We start from the raw sequence: 25,297 nt of genomic DNA, 5'->3' as shown, positions 1-25,297 counted from the left end.
TCTCTGTAAACCCTAGAGATGGTTGTGCGTGAAAATCCCAGTAGATCAGCAGTTTCTGAAATACTCAGACCAGCCCTTCTGGCACCAACAACCATGCCACGTTCAAAGGCACTCAAATCACCTTTCTTCCCCATACTGATGCTCGGTTTGAACTGCAGGAGATTGTCTTGACCATGTCTACGTGCCTAAATGCACTGAGTTGCCGCCATGTGATTGGCTGATTAGAAATTAAGTGTTAACAAGAAGTTGGACAGGTGTACCTAATAAAGTGGCCGGTGAGTGTATATATACAGTATATATATATATAATACTAGATGGTGGCCCGATTCTAAGGCATAAGGTATTCTAGAATATGTATGTAGTTTATTCATAATGTTTTCAGAATAATGCAATTGATACACAGGATTCGGCCGGCCGGGCGCGACCTATTAGCAAAGCGTGGTTCAAATTCCATGCCAATTCGCAGAATCAGTGAAGCCAGGGCCGGCTCCAGGTTCTTGAGGACCCCAGACAAAAGAGTCTCAGTGGGCCCCCCTCTTTAACACATACCACGATTCATGATGCATAGATACAGCAGAGAAATATACCACAGCCAAGTAGCATATAACACAGCCCACGTAGCATATAACACAGCCACGTAGCATATAGCACAGGCCACGTAGTATATATCACAGGCCACGTAGTATATAAAAGAGCCCACTTAGCATATAGCACAGCCCACGTAGCATATAGCACAGCCACATAGTATATAGCACAGCCCACGTAGTATATAGCACAGCCCACGTAGTATATAGCACAGCCCACGTAGTATATAGCACAGCCCACGCAGTATATAGACTAGCCCACGCAGTATAGTATATAGCACAGCCCATGCAGTATATAGCACAGCCACGTAGTATATAACACAGCCCACGCAGTATATAACACAGGCCACCTAGTATATAACACAGCCCACATAGTATATAACACAGCCACGTAGTATATAGCACAGCCACGTAGTATATTGCCCAGCCATGTATATTGCACAGCTACGTAGTATATAGCACAGCCCACGTAATATATAACACAGCCACATAGTATATAGCACAGCTCACGTAGTATATAGCACAGCTCACACAGTATATAACACAGCCACATAGTATATTGCCCAGCCACGTAATATATTGCACAGCTACGTAGTATATAGCACAGCTCACGTAGTATATAGCACAGCTCACGCAGTATATAACACAGCCATGTAGAATATTTCCCAGCCACGTAACATATTGTACAGCCCACGTAGTATATAGCACAGAGACGCAGTATATAACACTGCTCACGTAGTATATAGCACAGAGACGTAGTATATAACACAGCCCACGCAGTATATAACACAGCCCACGTAGTATGTAACACAGCCCACGTAGTATATAGCAATGTGGGCACCATATCCCTGTTAAAAAAAACAAGAATTAAAATAAAAAATAGTTATATACTCACCTGCCAGCGGCCCCTGGATCCAGGCGAGGCGTTTAATGATGCTCCGGTCCCAAGAATGCATTGCGGTCTCGCGAGATGTTGACGTAGCGATCTCGCGAGATCGCAATGCATGGCCCGGAGCATCGCGAGGAGCAGGAAAGGAGCCAGAAGGTGAGTATATAATGATTTTTTATTTTTTTAATTATTTTTTTGGTCACACAGGGTTAATAGCAGCATTAATGGACTGCGTTACACCACGGCATAACGTGGTGTAACACAGCCATTAACCCTGTGTGAGCGCTGACTGGAGGGGAGTATGGAGGGGGCACTGACAGAGTAGGAAGGGGCGAATTTGCGGCCGGACTGTGCCCGTTGCCTGCCTGCCGCGACCAATCAGCGACGCGGGATTTCCGTGACAGACAGACAAACTGACGGAAGTACCCCTTAGATCAGTGATTTTCAACCAGTGTTCCGCGGCACACTAGTGTGCCGGGACACATGGTCGGGTGTGCCGTGGGGAAAGTTCCCCAAACTATGCTTTAACCCTTTCTACCCTTTCAATTTGCGCTGCCTGGCACAAGCATCTCAGTCAGTGCAGGGCCAGGCACACATAGGGGTTAAGGACACAGCCAGCCAGCGTGACATTGTGGGCGGAGAGTTCTCCTGCTCTACTCTCCTGGCTGCTGCAGTGCTGAACTTATCAGGCACAGGCAGATTCCCGGAGCTCCTACCGGCACCTGAGTGAGTGCCATGCTATCATTATCGTTGTATGTTCTGACAGTCTACTCTGGGTGACCTGGGGCGGCCATGGGCTGGGCGGCTGCAGCTGGCATATATATATATATACTACAGCAGCCGCCCAGCCCAGGCCCCCAGCACAGCCTGTATAGATACAGTGTATATAATATATATACAGGACAGGTGCTGGGGGCCTGGGCTGGGCGGCTGTTGAAGTATATACACTGCACAGTACCACTCCTCCTGTATATATACACTGCACAGTACCACTCCTCCTGTATATATACACTGCACAGTACCACTCCTCCTGTATATATACACACTGCACAGTACCTCTCCTCCTGTCCTGTATATGTACACTGCACAGTAATACTCCTCCTGTCCTGTATATATACACTGCACAGTACCACTCTTCCTGTCCTGTATATACACTGCACAGTACCACTTCTGTCCTGTATATATACACGGCACAGTACCACTCCTCCTGTCCTGTATATATACACTGCACAGTACCACTCCTCCTGTCCTGTATATATACACTGCACAGTACCACTTCTCCTGTCCTGTATATGTACACTGCACAGTAATACTCCTCCTGTCCTGTATATATACACTGCACAGTACCACTCTTCCTGTCCTGTATATACACTGCACAGTACCACTTCTGTCCTGTATATATACACGGCACAGTACCACTCCTCCTGTCCTGTATATATACACTGCACAGTACCTCTCCCCTGTATATATACACTGCACAGTACCACTCCTCCTGTATATATACACTGCACAGTACCTCTCCTCCTGTATATATACACCGCACAGTACCTCTCCCCTGTATATATACCACACAGTACCTCTCCTCCTGTATATATACACTGCACAGCACCTCTCCCCTGTATATATACACAGCACAGTACCTCTCCCTTGTATATATACACCGCACAGTACCTCTCCTCTGTATATATACACTGCACAGTACCACTCCAAGGAGTTCCCCATTCTGGCCAACAAAGCTATTTTGACATTGCTCCCATTTTCGACCACATATCTATGTGAGCTGGGCTTCTCAAGTTTGACTGCGATAAAAACTAAAAACAGGGAGAGACTGAGAACTGTTGAGGAAGAGCTTCGTGTGTGTCTTTCCACCATTCCTGCCAGGATATCCCTTTTGTGTTTATCGAAACAGGCCCAGGTTTCACACTGAGTGAGTATAAATACATTTAGAATCTATATTATTAACTATATGTAGAATATGTACTGTTTTAGTGTCATTTTGTGCCATTTTGGTTGGTGGTGTGCCCCGGGATTTTTTAAGTATAAAAAGTGTGCCGCGGCTCAAAAAAGGTTGAAAATCACTGCCTTAGATGATTATATAGATAGATATATATATGCCATAACTTTTCTCACGTCTTTGTTATGTCCTCCGTACATTTTTGCTAATTTTTTCTTGACTGTTAATTCTTTTTTTTGTCAAATATTTTTAGTGTGTTTATTTAATTCTGCAATAATGCTGCAATTGTTTACTTGGTATTTAAAGTGTCTTCCTACTTTGCAGGAAACTCTTTCTTAAGCAGAAAAAGTCTGCTGTGAAGATTCAAACTGCATGGAGAGGTTACCATGATAGGAAGTCCTACCTCAAGGTATTATTCTTTCCTTGAATGGCATTTCTTATCATTGACAAATTAGAGATTTTAGCCCATTATAGTGGTCACTTCTCCTAAAGTTCCAACCATTCTAATTCAGATGCAACATGGTTTCCAAAGATTGCAAGCAGTTATAAGAAGTAGACATGTACGCCTCCAGTATCAGAAATCTCAAGCTATCATTTCCAAGCTACAGGCCAGATGCAGAGGTTATCTACTAAGAAAACGCCTTGCGCAGGAGAAGACAGCTATTCTTGTTCTTCAGACTTACACCAGGGGTATGCTGGCTCGTAATAGGTACCGGAGGATGAGGAAGAGTGTAAGTATAACTAAATGTTTACTTATGGTAGGGCTACACAGCGACATATGTCACACAACCCTGAAATCTCCGATAGTGTCGCTCTTCAACCTCCTGTGACAAGGAGGCGCAAGTGTTCCCAAATCAGTTGAACTTTTTGTCGCTGGTCTAAAATATCACGGGGCTCACTTGCCATAGTCTTGAAAGTGAATCACATGCAACTGCGACTTTCATGCAATTTCTCTTCATTCTGGTTCATTCACAGCTCTAAAATAGTTGCACGTCAACAAGTCGCAGAGATTTTTTTTGCCACACAATTATTCTTAGAACTGCTGCCGAAGTGTAGCCTCTAGCTTAAACATTCTGGCATTTGCGCAGTATCCAAAATATTCGATGAAGCTGAAAGCTTAAAGAAAAATGACTAACAGATTTGGGAGCAATTTGTGTAAAATATTTTTTTTTCGTTTTTTTTTTAAAAAAGGGGTATTAAAAAATAGTCAATTTACCTTTTATTTACCACAGGAGTTATTAAACCAGCAAGACATAGCAATGCAAAAGAAAAGGAATATGGTGCAGAAAGAGCTTCTACAACAGCAAGAGAAGGAAAATCTGGAAATGGTGGAGCAAGTGTTTGGGTTTTTACCTCTCATGGTAAATGTCATAGTGAATCATTTATATTTTATATTCTATAAATGTGTTTTATTGGCATTAAACAAATTTAATAAAAACATATTAATAAACAAAAACAATATTTTTCCACAAGGACCTGGATTCCCCATCTTTAGATGAAGTAGACCTGGACACACTCCCTCTAGAGCTAGAGAAAGAGGTGGACTACCTGTCTGATTTCACTTTTTCGAAGTTCGCGGCAACCTACTTTCAAGGCTCAGCTACAGATACCCACATAAGGAAGACATTGCACCAACCACTTTTGTATCATGAAGACCATGGTGATGTTCTAGTACGGTTGTCAATTTTATATTAAATATGAGTGATTTTTAAATGTTTGTTTCAGGCTACATTCCCACAATGAGTATCTGGTGAGTTTTTGATGCTGCAGATTTTCGAAAAAATACAAGTAACCTATTTTACTTACTGGATGCATAAATGGTGCAGAAAATCTGCAACATCAAAATCTCACCAAAAACTCACCGTGGGAACATAGCCTTATTTATACAGCAATGTCTATAGTTGTAAAACCAATTATAAACCCATACCCCTCTCCCCACAATAAAAATGCGCACAACCAAATCTGTCACCTAATATAAAACTTAAATTATAGCAAGAAAATATGATAAAGGTGGAATAGGTGCACCGCAAAGTGATTAAGATAGACAATAATTTTATTAAGGAACACACTTACACACAGACGAGAGAACATTAAAAAGTGAAATAGGATTCATCTACTTCACACAGCGTACAAAAGTATCACATTACATTACAATAAATAAGATACCAAATATATGTACTTGAACAAAAACTCTGTTAAATGATAGTGACAATCTAACGGTTTGTTCACATGGAGGTTTTTTTTACATAAAGTTTTCAGGCTGAAAAGTTAAACAAGCCCTCCCACTTATTAAATGTGTGTGTGTGCATGTAATAGTGTCAGTGTATTAATATACTCACCTACTGCTGGTTTCTCTTACGTCCAACGAGGTTCTTCTCTGCTTCTCAATGTTGTCACTGTAATTGCAACTAGGCTCACTCTGTGCATGAGCTGGAAGACTATGTTACAGTGTATGCAGGGGCGTACATAGAAATCATCGGCCCCCATACCAGAAATTCTAATTAGGTCACCCACTAACAGAAAAAAAATTCAACTGGGTCACAGAAAACCATATCTCACGACGTACTGAAGCCCTAGATTCCCATTTCATTGTAACCTGTCATGCTGCTGCAGTGCAGTATAACGCAACCTCCACCAGAGGGAGCTTGGGAGGGAAGTGAGACTGCGTACACAGAGAAGCACCACAGAGCAGCAGCACAGGCGCCACCAAGTGGCGAGAGAGTGGTCAGACAAGCCGAGTCAAAATACAATCAGAGGCAGTAGTACCAAAAAGGGATAAGCAGTAAACGTGGTCAAAAAACAAGCCAGGAGGTTCAGCAGCGGTCAGAAGCGGATAAGACAAAGTCAGAAAGCAGAAGCGAGTCCGAATACGAGCCAAGTCAGGAACCAGAGAATCAAACAGACAAACAGAGAAACGCTGGGAAAAGGGCAGACAGAGGGAGTCAACAGACATGGGACAAGTCAGGGATCACAGCAGGACAAATCAAGAGTTACCAGAGTCGAGTTCACACGCCGAAGGCAGAACTATAGCTGATACCACCAGCAGGATGCTTGGGAGCTAAATAGCAAACCTGAGCCCAGAATGAGGCAGAGCAAAGTTAACCCTTGACATGATTTGCCCGGAAAAAGAGCAGACAGGACTAAACCCTGGAACGGATCATGACATAACCATAAAGTATGCCAACAAAAGTGCCACACAAATACTGATACCCCCCACAGTGAATTCTTCCACAGTGCCCTCCACATGCACAGTATGGTGACCCTACTGTACCCCACCTCAACGCCCCTGGCAAAGTATGGTGACCCCAACACAGTATGACCTCCCAACTGTGACCCCCCCACACAGCCCTCCATTCAGTATAATGGGCCTATGTATAGTATAATTGCCCCCACACCTCTCCACACTGTATAATGGACCCAACTAGCCCTCCAAACAGTATAATAGCCCCCACACATTATGATGGACCCCACACAAAACTTCACAGGGTATGATTGCATGCGTACAGCATAATGACTGCCATATAGCCCCCATAAAGTATTAAAGCTCCCACATAGCTCACCAAATATTAGAATGCCCCTCACATAGCTCTCCAGATAATATAATGACTCCCACATAGCCCTTAAAATATTATAATAACCCCCACATTGCCCTCTATATAGTATAATGGGCCCTATAGTCCTCCATATAGTATATTGCATTCCCCATAGTCCTCCATATAGTATAATGCACTCCCCATAGTCCTCTATATAGTATAACATACTTCCCATAGTTCTACATATAGTATAATGCTCTCCCCATAGTCCACTATATAGTATAATTCACTCTCCATAGTCCTCCATATAGTATAATGCACCCACATAGTCCTCCATATACTGTAGTATAATGCACTCCCCATAGTCCTCTATATAGTATGCACTTCCATAGTCCTCCAAACAGTATAATATACTGTTCTCCATAGTTCTCCATATAGTATAATAGGCACCATAGTCCTCATACAGTATAATGCACTCCACATAGTCCTCCATATAGTATAATGTATCCCGTAGTCCTCAATATAGTATAATACACAACCCATAGTCCTCCATTGAGTATTATGGCTGCAACAATGTACTCAGTGATGTAAAAAAAACCAATACATTTTCTCCTCATTCCCCAGCGCACATCACTACTCAGTGTACGCCATGTAAGGACATCATCCGCTGCATTGAGGCGTCAGTCTCTGAGGAAGAATGATGGAGAAGGAAGCATCAGCTGATGCATCCTCTTTCATCATTGCCTGCAGAAAGGAGGAGCAGTGCAGAGCGGAACAACCCATCCAATCCACACAGGGAAAGAAATCAAACCATAGAAATGACACAGGGAAAAAAGTATTGAGCACATGAAGAAAGTCATGACATCAGCTGAAATCTATCAATAATTAGAAAGCAGTCCTGTTTTGCAACAATAAGGTTACGAAGATCTTGAGACAGCTTACCGGTTTTACTCATCATGAGATGTTTATTGTGTGGCACCTTGGTAATGAGACACCTATTTATAGGCCATCTGTGGAACCAGTTGATATTATTTTTCACTAAGTGGCAGAATTGCTTTCTAATTACTAATAGATTTCAACTGGTGTCATGACTTTCCATAGCTTTTTGCACCTCTCTTTCTTCATGTGTTCAATACTATTTTCCTGTGGCATTTCTCATTATTACACATAACTTAATTTATTGACATCATTGTTTTATTTTATTTTTCTGTGTGGATTGGATGGGTTGTTACCAACATCTGGTGAGAATTTCATGTCAATAGCACCTTTAGAAATATATTTTCTTAGAAAATTGGTGATGTGTTCAATACTTATTTACTGCAGGTAACGAAGGAATGTATCTGATAAATCTAAAGCCTGCCTAACATAGGAAGTATTGTATATAATTGCTCTGAGCAACAGGTACGGTAATTTTCTTCACTATTAGTACAGCATAAGAGACACCTGGAAAGTTTAAGCAAAAATAGTATTTTATCCATTAATTTATTATGTTTTGTGTGGAAATTATTATATTTTAATTTCAGGCATCGCTAACTGTTTGGAAGATTATACTGCGATTTATGGGTGATCTTCCAGAGCCAGCATTATACACCCCCAGATCTAGAAGCGAAAATAGCTCTGTTCTCACACAAATTTATGACACTTTAACCAGGAAGGATGATATTAAGGCTGCAATGAAGGATGGCATGCAAGGAGTGAGTATTATAAAATGAAGTAATGTTTTCTTTCAAGAATCATGCTTTTATTTTATTAACGGGGTTGTTTCATGAAGACAACCCCTGTCCATACATCCTATTAGAATAGAGCATATGGATGTCATATTGGCTGGGCAGAGGGAGTGTCATCATATGGGGTCAGAAGCTTTCCCAGGTCTATTGTGGCCAAATTCTGAAAGCCCATATAGTGGCATGTAAAAGTTTGGGCACCCCTGGTCAAAATTAAAGTTCAAGATTACACATTTACTTTGCATTTCAGGCAAAAAAATTGTTGTGTTTTACATTTTAACCCCTTTCTGACATCCAACGTACTATCCCGTCCATGTGGGCTGGGCCCATCTGACCATGGACGGGATAGTACATCATACCCGATCGGCCGCGCACACGGGTGATGTGCGTCTGATCGGGCCGGGTGTCAGCTGATTCTCACTAAGTGCCAGGAGCAGTCGCAGACCACTCCTGGCACTTTAACCCCCTATAAATAGTAAAGCAAACCCCCCTTTATTAAATAAAATAAAAAAAGTATTTATTTCCATTTTCCCATTAGGGTTAGGGCTAAAGTTAGGGTTAGGGTTGGGGCTAATGTTAGGGTTAGGGTAATGGCCAAAGTTTGGGTTAGTGTTGGGGCTAAAGTTAGGGTTAGGGTTACGGTTGGGATTAGGGTTAGGTTTGGGATTAGGGTTTGGGGTGTGTTAAGGTTAGGTTTGTGGTTAGGGTTGGGATTAGGGTTAGGGGTGTGTTAGGGTTAGGGTTGGAGTTAGAATTGAGGGGTTTCCACTGTTTAGGCACATAAGGGGCTCTCCAAACACAACATGTGTCTGATCTTAATTCCAGCCAATTCTGCGTTGAAAAAGTCAAATGGCGCTCCTTCCCTTCCAAGCTCTGCCATGCGCCCAAACAGTGGTTTACCCCCACATATGTGGTATCAGCATACTCAGGGCAAATTGCATAACAACGCTTGGGGTCCAATTTCTCCTGTTACCCTTGGGAAAATAAAAAATTGAGGGCGAAAAGATCATTTTTGTGAAAAAAATATGTTTTCTTTAATTTTACGGCTCTACGTTATAAACTTCTGTGAAGCCCTTGGGGGTTCAAAGTTCTCACCACACATCTAGATAAGTTCCCTGGGCGGGTCTAGCTTCTAAAATGGTGTCACTTGTGAGGGGTTTCCACTGTTTAGGCACATCAGGGACTCTCCAAACCCGACATGGTGTCCGATCTCAATTCCAGCCAATTTTGCATTGAAAAGTCAAGTGGTGCTCCTTCCCTTCCGAGCTCTGCCGTGCACCCAAACAGTGATTCCCCCCACATATGGGGCATCAGCATACTCAGTACAAATTGCACAATAACTATGGGGGTCCAATATTTCCTGTTACCCTTGAGAAAATAAAAAAATTGGATCTGAAGTAATTTTTTTGTGAAAAAAAGTTAAATGTTCATTTTTTTAAACATTCCAAAAATTCCTGTGAAGCACCTGAAGGGTTAATAAACTTTTTGAATGTGGTTTTGCACACCTTGAGGGGTGCAGTTTTTAGAATGGTGTCACTTTGGGGAATTTTCTATCATTTAGACCTTTCAAAGTGACTTCAAATGAGATCTGGTCCCTAAAAAAAAATGGTGTTGTAAAAATGAGAAATCGCTGGTCAAATTTTAACCCTTTTAACTCCCTAACAAAAAAAAATTAGGGTTACAAAATTTTGCTGATGTAAAGTAGACATGTGAGAAATGTTACTTATTAAGTATTTTGTGTGACATATCTGTGTGATTTAAGGGCATGAAAATTCAAAGTTGGAAAATTGCGAAATTTTTGCCAAATTTTCATTTTTTACAAATAAAGGCAAATCACATCAAATAAATTTTACCACTATCATGAAGTACAGTATGTCACGAGAAAACCGTGTCAGAATCACCAGGATCCGTTGAAGCGTTCCAGAGTTATAACCTCATAAAGGGACAGTGGTCAGAATTGTAAAAATTGGCCCGGTCATTAACATGCAAACCACCCTTGGGGGTAAAGGGGTTAAAAATTACAAAAAGGAAAATTGGATGATGCAAAAGTTTGGGCACCCATGGAGATTTGTATGCTCAGATAACTTTGACCAAGGTTTCAGACCTTAATTAGCCTGTTAGGGTTATGGCTTGTTAACTATCATCTTTAAGAAAGGCCAGATGATGCAAATATCCCAGTTTTATAAAAATCCAGTCTCCTCTAACCTTGTGCCAAAAAACTGCAGCCATGGGTTCTTCTAAGCAGTTGCCTAGCACTCTGAAAATGAAAATGATGGAAGCCCACAAGGCAGGAGAAGGCTATAAGAAGATAGCAAAGAGTTTTCAAGTTGCCCTTTCCTCAGTTTTAAATGTAATTAAGAAATGGCAATTGACATGAACAGTGGAGGTCAATATAAGGTCTGGTAGACCAAGCTAAATTTGAGTGATAGTTGCTGGTAGGATTGCTAGAGAGGCAAATCAGAACCCCTGCTTGACTGCAAAAAACCTTCAAAAATATTTAGCATACTCCCTAGTTGTGGTAGATTGTTCTACTGTTCAGAGACACCTGCACAAATATGGCCTTCATATAAGAGTCATCATAAGAAAAGAAAGCTTCTATCTTAGCGGTTTTTTTTTTCATTTCCTGGGGAATGGGGGGTTTACGTTTGGGAACATACCCAATACAATAACCTATGTCCGCAAATAACAGCATTTCAAGTCACCAGGATACTTCTGTAAAATATAGCCTTTATTTTTAGTCCAGTATATAAGCAGCAAGACTACTTTTGGAAAGCAAAACTTATTTTTTATTTTTATGCTAAAAGCGACATTTTGAAGAAATCATTGTCTTGCAATTCTGTTTTTTTACTGAATTTGGGTCATAATAATGATTACAAAAATGTAATATGTGAGTACATAGATATGCGTTGTTCTTTTTTTAAGTCGCCAAGAATTGACCGAAGGGCAAAATTCTCAAAAGAGATTTCCTCCATGAAATTAAAGAGGTCCTCAAAATTGGCTGGACAGGTAAAACACATATAATGAATTATTGTGCTATCTAAAGTTTGTTTTAGTCTGCCTTTTTTCCCTCAGACAGATCTACTTGCATAGTATGCAAGAATTTGCAAATATGTAGTTTCATAGTTTTAAGTTTGAAGGTAGACTTAAGGGTACCGTCACACATTGAAATTTCCATCGCTACGACGTTACGATTCGTGACGTTCTAGCGATATCGTTACGATATCGCTGTGTCTGACACGCTACTGCGATCAGACACCCTGCTGAGAATCGTACGTCGTAGCAGATCGTTTGGAACTTTATTTTGTCGCTTGATCACCCGCTGACATCGCTGGATCGTTGTGTGTGACAGCGATCCAGCGATGTCTTCGCTTGTAACCAGGGTAAACATCGGGTAACTAAGCGCAGGGCCGCGCTTAGTAACCCGATGTTTACCCTGGTTACAAGCGTAAACATAAAAAACCAAACCGTACATACTCACCCGTCGGTGTCCTTCAGGTCCCTTGCCGTCTGCTTCCTGCTCTGAGTGCCGGCCGGAAAGTGAGAGCAGATCACAGCGGTGCTGCGCTCTGCTCTCACTGTACGGCTGCACTCAGAGCAGGAAGCAGACGGCAAGGGACCTGAAGGACACCGACGGGTGAGTATGTACGGTTTGTTTTTTTACGTTTACGCTGGTAACCAGGGTAAACATCGGGTTACTAAGCGCGGCCCTGCGCTTAGTTACCCGATGTTTACCCTGGTTACCCGGGGACTTCGGCATCGCTCCAGCGCCGTGATTGCAACGTGTGACCGTAGTCTACAACGCTGATGCGATGATTATACGACGCTGCGACGTCACGAATCGTGCCGTCGCAGCGATGAAAATTTCAATGTGTGACGGTACCCTTAGTCCATCGAGTTCACCATATCGCCTTACATGTTAATCCAGAGGAAGGCAAAAACCCCATGGGACTTCTATGAAAACAAATTATATACTTATTTGTGGCTATGAGATGTGATGGAGGAGAAGATAGATGCAGTGGATGAAATGAGTATTGAAACACGTCACCAATTTTCTAAGTAAATATATTTCTAATGGTGCTATTGACATGACATTTTTACCAGATGTTGGTAACAACTTATCCAATGCACACAGGCAAAGAAGTCAAACCATAGATGTCCATAAATTAAGTTACCGTATATACTCGAGTATAAGCAGAGTTATTTAGCACATTTTTTAGTGCCAAAAAACGCCCCCTCGGCTTATACTCGAGTGAGGTGTCCAGAAGATGGAGGAGGATCAGTAGCGACTGAGCATTGGGTCACAGGAGACAGGAACCGGCTGCTGCAGCTCACTCCTGTGCCCGCTGCTAAAGAGAAATGAACATTCACTGCACTGGCAATGAATATTCATTTCTCTGTAATAGCGCGCACTGTGTCATCCTGCAGCGGCCAGGCTGTTACGTGTACCCGCTACTTAAGAGAAATGAATATTCACCTCTCTCCACTCCCATGGGTGTGGAGAGAGGTGAATATTAATTTTTCTTAAGTAACAGCACACATGACCACCCGGCGGCTGACACTGTGCATGCTACTTAATACTCACTGCCCTCCATGCACATAGTTGCGGTGTGGGGAGCATGAATATTCAGGCAGCTGTGCTCTGCGTGTGAGCAGTGCACAATGTCCCTGCCATGCGCTGCTTACAAGCATAAAGCAGATGCTGCCAGGAAGTGCAGGAAGGTAAGTATAATGGTTTATTTTTTATGTTTTATGATGGGGGCCAATCATACCAGGATAAGGATGGGGTCATGCATACATGGATAGGGATGGAGCCATGCATACATGCATAGGGATGAGGCCATGCATACAAGGATAGGGATAGAGTCATGCATTCAAGGATAGGGATGGAGCCATGCATACAAAGACAAGGATAGAGCCATGCATGCAATGGTAGGGATGAAGCCATACATTCAAGGATAGGAATGGAGCCATGCATACAAGGATAGGGATGGGGCCATGCATACAAGGATAAGGATGGGGCCATGCATACAAGGATAGAGATGAGGAGCCATGCATACAAGGATGGGGATGAGGAGCCATGTACGCAAGGATAGGGATGAGGAGCCATGCATACATGGATAGGGATGATGAGCCATGCAGACAAGAATAAGGATGAGGAACCATGCATACCAGGATAGGGATGAGGAACCATGCATTCCAGTATAGGGATGAGATGACCATGCATACAAGGATGGGGATGAAGGAGCCATGCAAACAAGGATGGGGATGAGGAGCCATTCAAACCAGGATTGGGATGAGGAGCCATGCATATGAGGATAGGGATGAGGAGCCATGCATACAAGGGTAGGGATGAGGAGACATGCATAACAGGATAGGGATGAGGAGAAAGTGAATGCCAGGATAGGGATGGGGAGTCATGCATACCAGGATGGGGATGAGGGGACAATGCATACCCGGCTTATACTAAACTCAATACGTTTTCCCAGTTTTTTGTGGTAAAATTAGGTGCCTTGGCTTATACTCAGGTCGGCTTATACACGAGTATATACAGCATGTGTAATTATGAGAAATGACACAGAGAAGAAGTATTGGACACATGAAGAAAGAGACATTCAAAATGCATGGAAATTCATGACACCAGCTGAAATCTATCAATTATTAAAAAGAAAGCAATCCTGCTACTTAGTGAAAAATATTATCAGTTGGTTCAACTGATGGCCTATAAATAGGTGTCTCATTTGTTGCACAGTTTGGTTACAAAAGAAACTTGTGAGAGTAGATTATATATATCGTAATTCAACTTTTATCTACACAGAACATGAGGTACATGCATCAGCTTCTTAATACAGTATAACAGGAAGTCTAAGAGGCCTTTTACCAGAGAGAAAGTGAAACCAAAGTACAATAACTATAATGCATTACATTCAACTAACATATAACAGTAACAACATCGCCATCTACTGTCAGAAAAGTGTAAACTCCTCCTGCACACAAATAAGTCTGTATCTGTTGCATATCTGCCAACATCATTACCATGGTGCCACACAAGAAACATCTCATGATGGGTATAACCAGTGAACTGTCTCAGGACATTTGCAATTATATTGTTGGCATTGGTTACAGAAGAATTTCTAAACTACTGAAGGCTCCAGTGAGCACCGTTGGGGCCATAATCCGGAAGTGGAAAGAACATCATTTCACCATAAACCAGCCATGACCAGGTGCTTCCCTGCAAGATTTCAGACAGAGGAGTGAAAAAAAATTATTAGAAGAGTTGTCCAAAAGTGAAAGACCAGCTGTGGAGAGCTACAGAAAGATCTGGAATCAGCAGGTACACTTGCTTCAAAGAATATATAAGTATTGCACTCACACTCCATGGTCTGTATGCACGCTCACCACGCAAGACTCCATTGTGAAGTGTAGCGCCCCCACTGCCGCAGGGCCGAGGGGTACCCGGTACCGGGCCTCTGAGTCTCTGCTCTGGGGTTGTCACGGTGGCTAGGCCCGGTCCGTGACCCTGCTGAGGGGCGTACAGCAAATGATAGATGTAGATGGTGATGGTGGTGTAGTTATGAAGTGCCGGTCGCAGTAAATAACGAGGACACCAGGTTGCAGTCTCTTTACCTCTTTTGTTATGACCCCAATGGCAGAGGGTCTCAAAAATACATACCAAGTCTGCAAACACAAAAAACCAGCTCATAGGGCAGTGGTAACTGGGCTGACCATATATCTAATCCTAGCACCACAAATAGCAGCAGCCGGGGAACGTGCCTACGTTGGTTCTAGACGTCTCGCGCTAGCCGGAGAACTAACTAACCCTAGAAGGGAAAAGATAGACCTTTCTTGCCTCCAGAGAAAAGACCCCAAAAGTTGGATACAAGCCCCCAACAAATAATAACGGTGAGGTAAGGAGAAAAGACAAACGTAAGAATGAACTAGATATTTAGCAAAGAGAGGCCCACTGACTAATAGCAGAATATAGTAAGATGACTTATACGGTCAGCAAAAACCCTATCAAAATTTCCACGCTGGATATTCAAGAACCCCCGAACCGTCTAACGGCCCGGGGGGAGAACACCAGCCCCCTAGAGCTTCCAGCAGAATCAGGAATCACACTTAGTACAAGCTGGACAAAAAATAAAAGCAATGCAAATAACCAAAAAACAAGGAAGCAAGACTTAGCTTAATTTTGCAAGATCCAGGACCAGCAGACAGGAGCAAACAGAAAGGAACTGATTACAACGATGCCAGGCACCAGACTGAGAATTCAGGAAGCTTATATAGCAACACCCCTGGACTAACGACCCAGGTGGGTGCCAAAACTGAAGAAAGACAATCCCAGAGTCATATCACTAGTGACCACAAGAGGGAGCCAAAAAAGTCTAATTCACAACAGTACCCCCCCTTTAAGGAGGGGTCACCGAACCCTCACCAAGACCACCAGGGCGATCAGGATGAGCAGCGTGAAAGGCACAAACTAAATCGGCCGCATGCACATCAGAGGCAACCACCCAGGAATTATCCTCCTGACCATAGCCCTTCCACTTGACCAGATACTGAAGCCTCCGCCTGGAGAGACGAGAATCCAAGATCTTCTCCACCACGTACTCCAACTCGCCCTCAACCAACACCGGAGCAGGAGGCTCAACAGAAGGAACCACAGGTACAACGTACCGCCGCAACAAAGACCTATGGAACACGTTGTGAATGGCAAACGACACCGGAAGATCCAAGCGAAAGGACACAGGATTAAGGATTTCCAATATCTTGTAAGGACCGATGAAGCGAGGCTTAAATTTAGGAGAGGAGACCTTCATAGGAACAAATCGAGAAGACAGCCATACCAAATCCCCAACACGAAGTCGGGGACCCACACCGCGGCGGCGGTTGGTAAAACGCTGAGCCTTCTCCTGTGACAACTTCAAGTTGTCCACCACATGATTCCAGATCTGCTGCAACCTATCCACCACGGAATCTACCCCAGGACAGTCAGAAGGCTCCACATGTCCCGAGGAAAAACGAGGATGGAAACCAGAGTTGCAAAAAAATGGCGAAACCAAGGTAGCGGAACTAGCCCGATTATTAAGGGCAAACTCAGCCAACGGCAAGAAGGTCACCCAATCATCCTGATCTGCAGAAACAAAACACCTCAAATAAGCCTCCAGAGTCTGATTAGTTCGCTCCGTTTGTCCATTAGTTTGAGGATGAAAGGCAGACGAAAACGTCAAATCAATGCCCATCTTAGCACAAAAGGATCGCCAGAACCTGGAAACAAACTGGGATCCTCTGTCAGACACAATATTCTCAGGAATGCCGTGTAAACGAACCACATTCTGAAAGAACAAGGGAACCAGATCGGAAGAGGAAGGCAGTTTAGGCAAAGATACCAAATGGACCATCTTGGAAAAGCGATCACATACCACCCAGATGACAGACATACCTTGAGACACCGGAAGATCTGAAATGAAATCCATGGAAATGTGTGTCCAAGGCCTCTTCGGGACAGGCAAGGGCAAGAGCAAGCCGCTGGCACGAGAACAGCAAGGCTTAGCCCGAGCACAAGTCCCACAGGACTGCACAAATGACCGCACATCCCGTGACAAGGAAGGCCACCAAAAGGACCTAGCCACCAGATCTCTGGTGCCAAAAATTCCCGGATGCCCTGCCAACACCGAGGAATGAACCTCGGAAATGACTCTGCTGGTCCACTTATCAGGAACAAACAGTCTGTCAGGTGGACAAGAGTCAGGTCTACCAGCCTGAAATCTCTGCAACACACGTCGCAAATCCGGATAAATGGCTGACAAGATTACTCCCTCTTTAAGAATACCAACTGGTTCTGCGACTCCAGGAGAGTCAGGCACAAAGCTCCTTGAAAGAGCATCAGCCTTCACATTCTTTGAACCTGGTAAATACGAGACCACAAAGTCAAAACGGGAGAAAAACAATGACCAACGGGCCTGTCTAGGATTCAGGCGTTTAGCAGACTCGAGATACATCAGATTCTTGTGATCAGTCAAGACCACCACACGATGCTTAGCACCCTCGAGCCAATGACGCCACTCCTCAAATGCCCACTTCATGGCCAGCAACTCCCGATTGCCAACATCATAATTCCGCTCAGCAGGCGAAAACTTCCTAGAGAAGAAAGCACATGGTCTCATTACAGAGCAACCAGGGCCTCTCTGCGACAAAACGGCCCCTGCCCCAATCTCAGAAGCATCCACTTCAACCTGAAAGGGAAGTGAGACATCAGGCTGGCACAAAACAGGCGATGAAGTAAACCGGCGCTTCAACTCTTGAAAAGCTTCCACGGCTGCAGGAGCCCAGTTAGCAACATCAGAACCTTTCTTGGTCATATCCGTCAAAGGTTTAACAACGCTAGAAAAATTAGCGATAAAACAACGGTAGAAGTTAGCAAAACCCAAGAACTTCTGAAGACTCTTAACTGATGTGGGTTGAGTCCAATCATGAATAGCTCGGACCTTGACTGGGTCCATCTCCACCGCAGAAGGGGAAAAAATAAAACCCAAAAAGGGAACCTTCTGTACTCCAAAGAGACACTTTGAGCCCTTAACAAACAAAGCATTCTCACGCAAAACCTGAAACACCATCCTGACCTGCTCTACATGCGAGTCCCAATCATCAGAAAAAACCAGAATATCATCCAGATAAACAATCATAAATTTATCCAGATACTTCCGGAAAATATCATGCATAAAGGACTGAAACACTGAAGGCGCATTAGAGAGCCCGAAAGGCATCACCAAGTACTCAAAATGACCTTCGGGCGTATTAAATGCAGTTTTCCATTCATCTCCTTGCTTAATGCACACAAGGTTGTACGCACCACGAAGATCTATCTTGGTGAACCACTTGGCACCTTTAATCCGGGCAAACAAGTCCGACAACAGAGGCAAAGGATACTGAAATTTAACAGTGATTTTATTCAGAAGCCGATAGTTAATACAAGGTCTCAAAGATCCGTCCTTCTTGGCCACAAAAAAGAATCCCGCACCAAGAGGGGAAGAGGATGGACGGATATGCCCCTTCTCCAGAGATTCCTTGATATACGAACGCATTGCGGTATGCTCAGGTACAGACAGATTAAATAATCTTCCCTTAGGAAATTTACTACCTGGAATCAAATCTATAGCGCAGTCACAGTCCCTATGAGGAGGAAGAGCACTGGACCTGGACTCGCTGAATACATCCTGGTAATCAGACAAATACTCAGGAACTTCCGAAGGAGTAGAGGAAGCAATAGACACCGGCGGGGAGTCACCATGAATTCCCTGACAGCCCCAACTTGACACAGACATTGCCTTCCAATCCAAGACTGGATTATGGGTCTGTAACCATGGCAGACCCAAAACGACCAAATCATGCATTTTATGCAGAACAAGAAAACGAATCACCTCCCGATGTTCAGGAGTCATGCACATGGTAACCTGTGTCCAAAACTGCGGTTTATTTTCCGCCAATGGCGTAGCATCAATACCTCTAAGAGGGATAGGATTTACCAATGGCTCAAGAACAAAACCACAACGCTTGGCAAACGACAGATCCATAAGACTCAGGGCAGCACCTGAATCCACAAACGCCATAACAGGGTAGGAGGACAATGAGCAAATTAAAGTCACAGACAAAATAAATTTAGGTTGCAAATTACCAATGGCGACAGGACTAACAACCCTAGTTAGGCGTTTAGAGCATGCTGATATAACATGTGTAGAATCACCACAGTAAAAACACAACCCATTCTGACGTCTATGATTTTTCCGTTCATTTTTAGTCTGAATTCTACCACATTGCATTAAATCAGGTGTTTGTTCAGACAACACCACCAGAGGATTCGCGGCTTTGCGCTCCCGCAAATGCCGGTCAATTTGAATAGCCAGCGCCATGGAATCATTCAGACCTGTAGGAATGGAGAAACCCACCATCACATTCTTAATGGCTTCAGAAAGGCCATTTCTGAAATTTGCGGCCAGAGCACACTCATTCCACTGAGTAAGCACGGACCATTTCTGGCAATACACTTCAGCTTCATCCTGCCCCTGAGAAATAGCCAACAAGGCTTTTTCTGCCTGAATTTCAAGATTGGGTTCCTCGTAAAGCAATCCGAGCGCCAGAAAAAACGCATCAACATTTGCCAATGCCGGATCTCCTGGCGCTAGCGAGAAGGCCCAATCCTGAGGGTCGCCCCGTAAGAAAGAGATAACAATTTTTACTTGCTGAGCTGAATCTCCAGATGAACGGGGTCTCAGAGATAGAAACAATTTACAATTATTCCTGAAATTCCTAAACTTAAATCGGTCTCCAGAGAACAGCTCAGGAATAGGTATTTTAGGTTCAGACATTGGACTACTGGTAACAAAATCTTGTATACCCTGCACACGAGCAGCAAGCTGATCCACACTTGTAATCAAAGTCTGGACATTCATGTCTGCAGCAAGCACAAGCCACTCAGAGGTAAAGGGGAGGAAAAAAGAGAGGAAAGAAAAAAAAAAAACAAAAAACTCAGACTTTCCTTTCTTGTAATCCCACTTCTGCAATGCATTAAACATTCAACCTTGGCCTGGCATACTGTTATGACCCCAATGGCAGAGGGTCTCAAAAATACATACCAAGTCTGCAAACACAAAAAACCAGCTCATAGGGCAGTGGTAACTGGGCTGACCATATATCTAATCCTAGCACCACAAATAGCAGCAGCCGGGGAACGTGCCTACGTTGGTTCTAGACGTCTCGCGCCAGCCGGAGAACTAACTAACCCTAGAAGGGAAAAGATAGACCTTTCTTGCCTCCAGAGAAAAGACCCCAAAAGTTGGATACAAGCCCCCAACAAATAATAACGGTGAGGTAAGGAGAAAAGACAAACGTAAGAATGAACTAGATATTTAGCAAAGAGAGGCCCACTGGCTAATAGCAGAATATAGTAAGATGACTTATACGGTCAGCAAAAACCCTATCAAAATTTCCACGCTGGATATTCAAGAACCCCCGAACCGTCTAACGGCCCGGGGGGAGAACACCAGCCCCCTAGAGCTTCCAGCAGAATCAGGAATCACATTTAGTACAAGCTGGACAAAAAATAAAAGCAATGCAAATAACCAAAAAACAAGGAAGCAAGACTTAGCTTAATTTTGCAAGATCCAGGACCAGCAGACAGGAGCAAACAGAAAGGAACTGATTACAACGATGCCAGGCACCAGACTGAGAATTCAGGAAGCTTATATAGCAACACCCCTGGACTAACGACCCAGGTGGGTGCCAAAACTGAAGAAAGACAATCCCAGAGTCATATCACTAGTGACCACAAGAGGGAGCCAAAAAAGTCTAATTCACAACACTCTTTACTGAAGATTTCTGGGTCCTCAGTCCGGAATCCGGATAACCAGGCTGCGCAAGTCCGGCCGGCCCAATGGCACCTCCAGAGTTCTCTTAGCAGGTGGAAATCTGTGCCTTCCTGCTAGCGCTAGGTGTTGTGGTCCTTCCCTGCTGTGCTTACAGAAAGTCCCCCACAACTGTTGTGTCTGTTTCTTAAGTTCCCTCACAACTCGATTAGATGATGTTCTGCTAATCCTCCGTCCCTCCCTGGTGTTCTGGTTGGGACGGCACCCGTTTGACGGGTAGGCTCAGAGCTCTTCCGGGACCCTAGAGTCGCCCCTCTCCACAAGTTGCCCCCCAAGACTGCATAGGTGATTTAAGGTAGACAGCCCGCCTTAAACTGACTGTCCTGCCGCTGTTTGGAGTATTGCTTGAAGCTGAATGTTATGATACTCCCTCGGCGTTCCGGCCACCGGTAGTGCGCCTCAGTAGGATGTTGCTTCAGTCTTACAGCACGACCCCTACTGGTATTTCTCCTTTTGCGTGATCTCGTTTCTCACTCAGCACAATAAACCTCGCTTCTAATCCTTCCTTGGGCACCGCCGCTACCCTGAGCAGGCACGGTCCCGTTACGTTCGCTCAAGTTGCCAAGCCTCTGTCAGGATCCCACCCCTGACAGAGACCCTACTGTATCTTCCCCCACAACACCCTCTGCCACAAGGTGTTGCCTGGTTCCAACCCAGTCAGCTTTCTAATCTAACTTCCTGCCTGACCCCCAGTTTACCCACTATGGTGGGGAGTGGCCTAGTGAATAGAACCCTTAGCTCCCCCCGGAGGCCCGGCTGTGAAATGTATTGGTGTCTGTGATACCTGATCCGATGAACTCCTTCAGTGCCATCAGACGCACCATAGCTCCCCATAGTGGCGGAGCCACAGTACTGCAACGACCAGGACTCTGGGGCGCTGCAGAAGCAAAAAGCATGTTTGAGTGCGTTTACAGTTTGCTCAACAACATTTAGACAAGCCTGTGAAATACTGGGAGAATATACTGTAGTCTGGTCATATGAGAACAAAATTGAACTCTTTGGAAGCCAAAAATTCCCACCATTTTTGGAGGCCAAAAAGCACTCCATATCACCCCCCAAAACAACATACCAATAGTGAAGTTTGGAGGTAGGAACATCATGGTGTGGGGCTGTTTTTCAGCATATGGCACTGACAAATTTCATATGATTGAAGGAAGGCTGAATGGTCAAATGTACTGAGACATTCTTGATAAAAATCTGCTGCCATCTACTAGAATGATGAAGATAAAACGAGGGTGGACATTTCAGCAAGACAAGGATCCCAAACACGCAGCCAAGGAAACTCTCAATTGGTTTCTGAAAAAGGAAATAAAGCTGCTAGAATGGCCCAGCCAATCATCTGGCCTGAATCCAATAGGAAATTTATGGAAGGGACTAAAGCTCAGAATTCATAGAAGGAGCCAATGGAACCTTCAGGTTTTGAAGAGTGTTTGTGTAGAAGAATTGACCAAAATCACAACTGAGCAATGTGTTTCTCTAAAAAGGAAGCGACTTGAAGCTGTTATCAACAGCAAAGGCTTTTGTACGAAGTATTAAATACATTTCAGTAAGCGTGTTCAACACTTTTTCCCTGTGTCCTTTCTCATTATTGCACCTAACTTAATTTATGGATATCTATGGTTTGATTTCTTTGCCTGTGTGGATTTGAAAAGTTGTTCCCGCCACCTGGTGAGAATTGAATGTCAGTAACACCTTTAGAAATATACTGTATTTACTTAGAAAGTTGGTGACTTGTTCAAAACTTATTTCAGCCTCTGTAGGTGTTAACGGAAGCAGATTTCAGTGTCTTCCCACAAGATTCTGCTGCTTTCTGCTCACATGAAATAATCTGGACTCGGCCTACAGAAAGCGAAGAGACCAGAACAGAAAGGAGTGAATAAAAAGGGTAATAGCGGTGGAAATGACCCTGGAGACTGGCTTTATTGCTCTTATATGGTTAAATTGGATACAATTACAGTATTATTTTCTAAATATCTTTACCGTATGAAAGGTTTTACTGTAGATTTCCTGTGAATTTTACTTTTTAAAATAATGTATAAAGTAGTTATCACAGCGTCTAGGTAGCAGTCTATTGTCAGCTCCGTTATCCATTCTAGAAAGGTTCCATGTAATGGTAATGTTAATATGCAAGATAGAATTATGTTAGCCATGGATATGAGAGAACTTATCTACCCAGACTACATCATAAATATTCCTGTTCAGGGCGGTCATAACAGCATATGACTCCTGCGAGATAAATATGTGCTAGATGGCCCTTGTGATACTATAATCTATGGTGTGCTTATTAAACCAATTCTACTCAGTTTTGGATCCACTATCAATAACCTATGTCAATGAGCAGTTTAATGAACCCAAAAATGTGATGTTTCTATGTTTTTTTAGATTACTTAAGGGGAATCTGTCAGCAGATTTCACATTCTACACTATTTATAAGTGTATATATCCGAAAGTTTGGGCACAAAATACTAATTCTCCTAAATCAACAATTAAATCATCCTATCAAAAAAGCTTGGTGAATTTCTTTATATAATCAACAATTTTTTATTAAACATAATAATTAATAAAACACATAGATTGTAAGTAGTACATGATTAGACAATACATGATACCTTCAAGTAAGAAGTGGTACAAATATTAGATAGTTCAGTTCCTTAAAAATACATGATTATTCTAACAAAAACACCGTCCTCATTATATTGGACTCCCTAGAATTGCAGTCACAAATCTCCACAATTTATTCATACAAAATCAATACAGAAATTTTATATATAGGGTGATTTTTCATATTCCTTTAGTATTACACTGCCTTCTAGTGGGATTGGAAGAATTACATCCTATTGGTGATTTAAACCACATACACTGCTGCAATTATTTCTATAGTTCCTTATATGCCTTTTTGCAGATTAAGCCAAGCACCATCCAATATCCATATATATCTCCCTTAAATTTATATCATAATCACTGCAAAAGTGCATAAACAGATAGGAAAGTTTTAAGTGCAAAGTGCAATATAGTAGTATTATATTGGTGCAAGGCAATCCCCATAGCAAAAAGATACATATAACCCTTAGGGTGACATACCACTGAGTCAGACTTGAAGGACCACGTGTAGGAACCCCCTAACGCACGTTTCGTGTTCTTGCTTCTTCCACTCCATTTCTGTTTTCGCTCTAGAAATATATTTACAACAGCTCAATGTTAAGAAAAATAGATATCGTAGTACATGTGTTTCATCATTTCAGGTTTCAAGTCAGTTGAACAATGAAGCAGATATCCCAGAGATGGAAAGCTCGCTCATTGATAAACCCTTGTCAATGTTAGAAAAAGCACATTTTATTGTTGGCAATGGAATCCTGAGGCCAGAAATAAGGTGAGAAATATTAGTCACACTGTTAAAAAAATCACTTGGACAACCCTGAAAAATTAGGCTCTGTATCTACAGGTTGTGGGTTATAGTTGGAGCGGCCCCCAGACTCAGGACAACGGGGTACTCGGATCCGGGTCTCTCGGTTCTGAGGATGTCACGGTGGCCCGACCCGGTCCATGGTCCTGCTAAGGAGTGCCCAATAAAAGGTGTAGGTGGTGGTGCAGGTCGCAATAAATAACGAGGACACAGGGTTGCAGTCTCTTTACCTCTTTACTGAAGGCTTCGGCATCCGCAATCCAGAGCACTGCTAACAGGGCTGGCTGAATCCGGCTGGTCCGAAGGCACATCCAGAGTTCCCTTTGCAGGTGGAAATCAGTAGCCTACCTACTAGCGCCTGTGTGTTGTAGTACCTCCCTGCTGAGCACCACGGGATAGTCCTCACAACTGTCGTGTATGTTTCTGTTCTTTCTCTCCGTCCCCCAGATGATATGGATAGGACGCACCCGTATGACGGGGTAGGCCTGGAGTTATTTTATAGGGACCCTAGAGACGCCCCTCTCCCACAATTGCCTCCATTGTCTTCATTAGGTGTAAAAGGTGAGACAGCCAACCTAAAGTTAACTGCCCTGCCATTGGTTTGAAGTAATGCGTAGAGCCCAATACTTCCTCGGCGTTCCGGCCACCGGCTACGTGCCTCAGTAGGATGTTGCCGATCTCGGGGCACGACTCCTACTGGTTCTATCGCCTTTGTGCTGTGATCTCGTTTCTCACTTCTCCACAATATACTTTGCTTCGTGTCCTTTCTTAAGATGCCGCCGCAATGAAGT

At 43.4% G+C, this 25,297-nt stretch overlaps 1 protein-coding gene across 1 annotated transcript in view; it reads left to right on the top strand.

Annotated features, from left to right (window-relative positions):
• Positions 1-25,297, top strand: part of MYO7B (myosin VIIB) — a 249,175-nt gene that overhangs the window by 141,656 nt on the left and 82,222 nt on the right. The window contains exons 20-26 of the mRNA XM_077290932.1: positions 3,752-3,836; positions 3,940-4,158; positions 4,660-4,788; positions 4,901-5,098; positions 8,484-8,654; positions 11,607-11,690; positions 24,346-24,473. Of these exons, the coding sequence (XP_077147047.1) occupies positions 3,752-3,836; positions 3,940-4,158; positions 4,660-4,788; positions 4,901-5,098; positions 8,484-8,654; positions 11,607-11,690; positions 24,346-24,473 (1,014 nt within the window). The remainder of the gene's footprint in view (positions 1-3,751; positions 3,837-3,939; positions 4,159-4,659; positions 4,789-4,900; positions 5,099-8,483; positions 8,655-11,606; positions 11,691-24,345; positions 24,474-25,297) is intronic.

Source organism: Ranitomeya variabilis, chromosome 2 (assembly GCF_051348905.1).
Source record: "Ranitomeya variabilis isolate aRanVar5 chromosome 2, aRanVar5.hap1, whole genome shotgun sequence".
NCBI classification, from domain to species: domain Eukaryota; kingdom Metazoa; phylum Chordata; class Amphibia; order Anura; family Dendrobatidae; genus Ranitomeya; species Ranitomeya variabilis.
The sequence above is the reverse complement of the archived record's forward strand: the minus strand, read 5'-3'. Positions and strand labels throughout refer to the sequence as shown.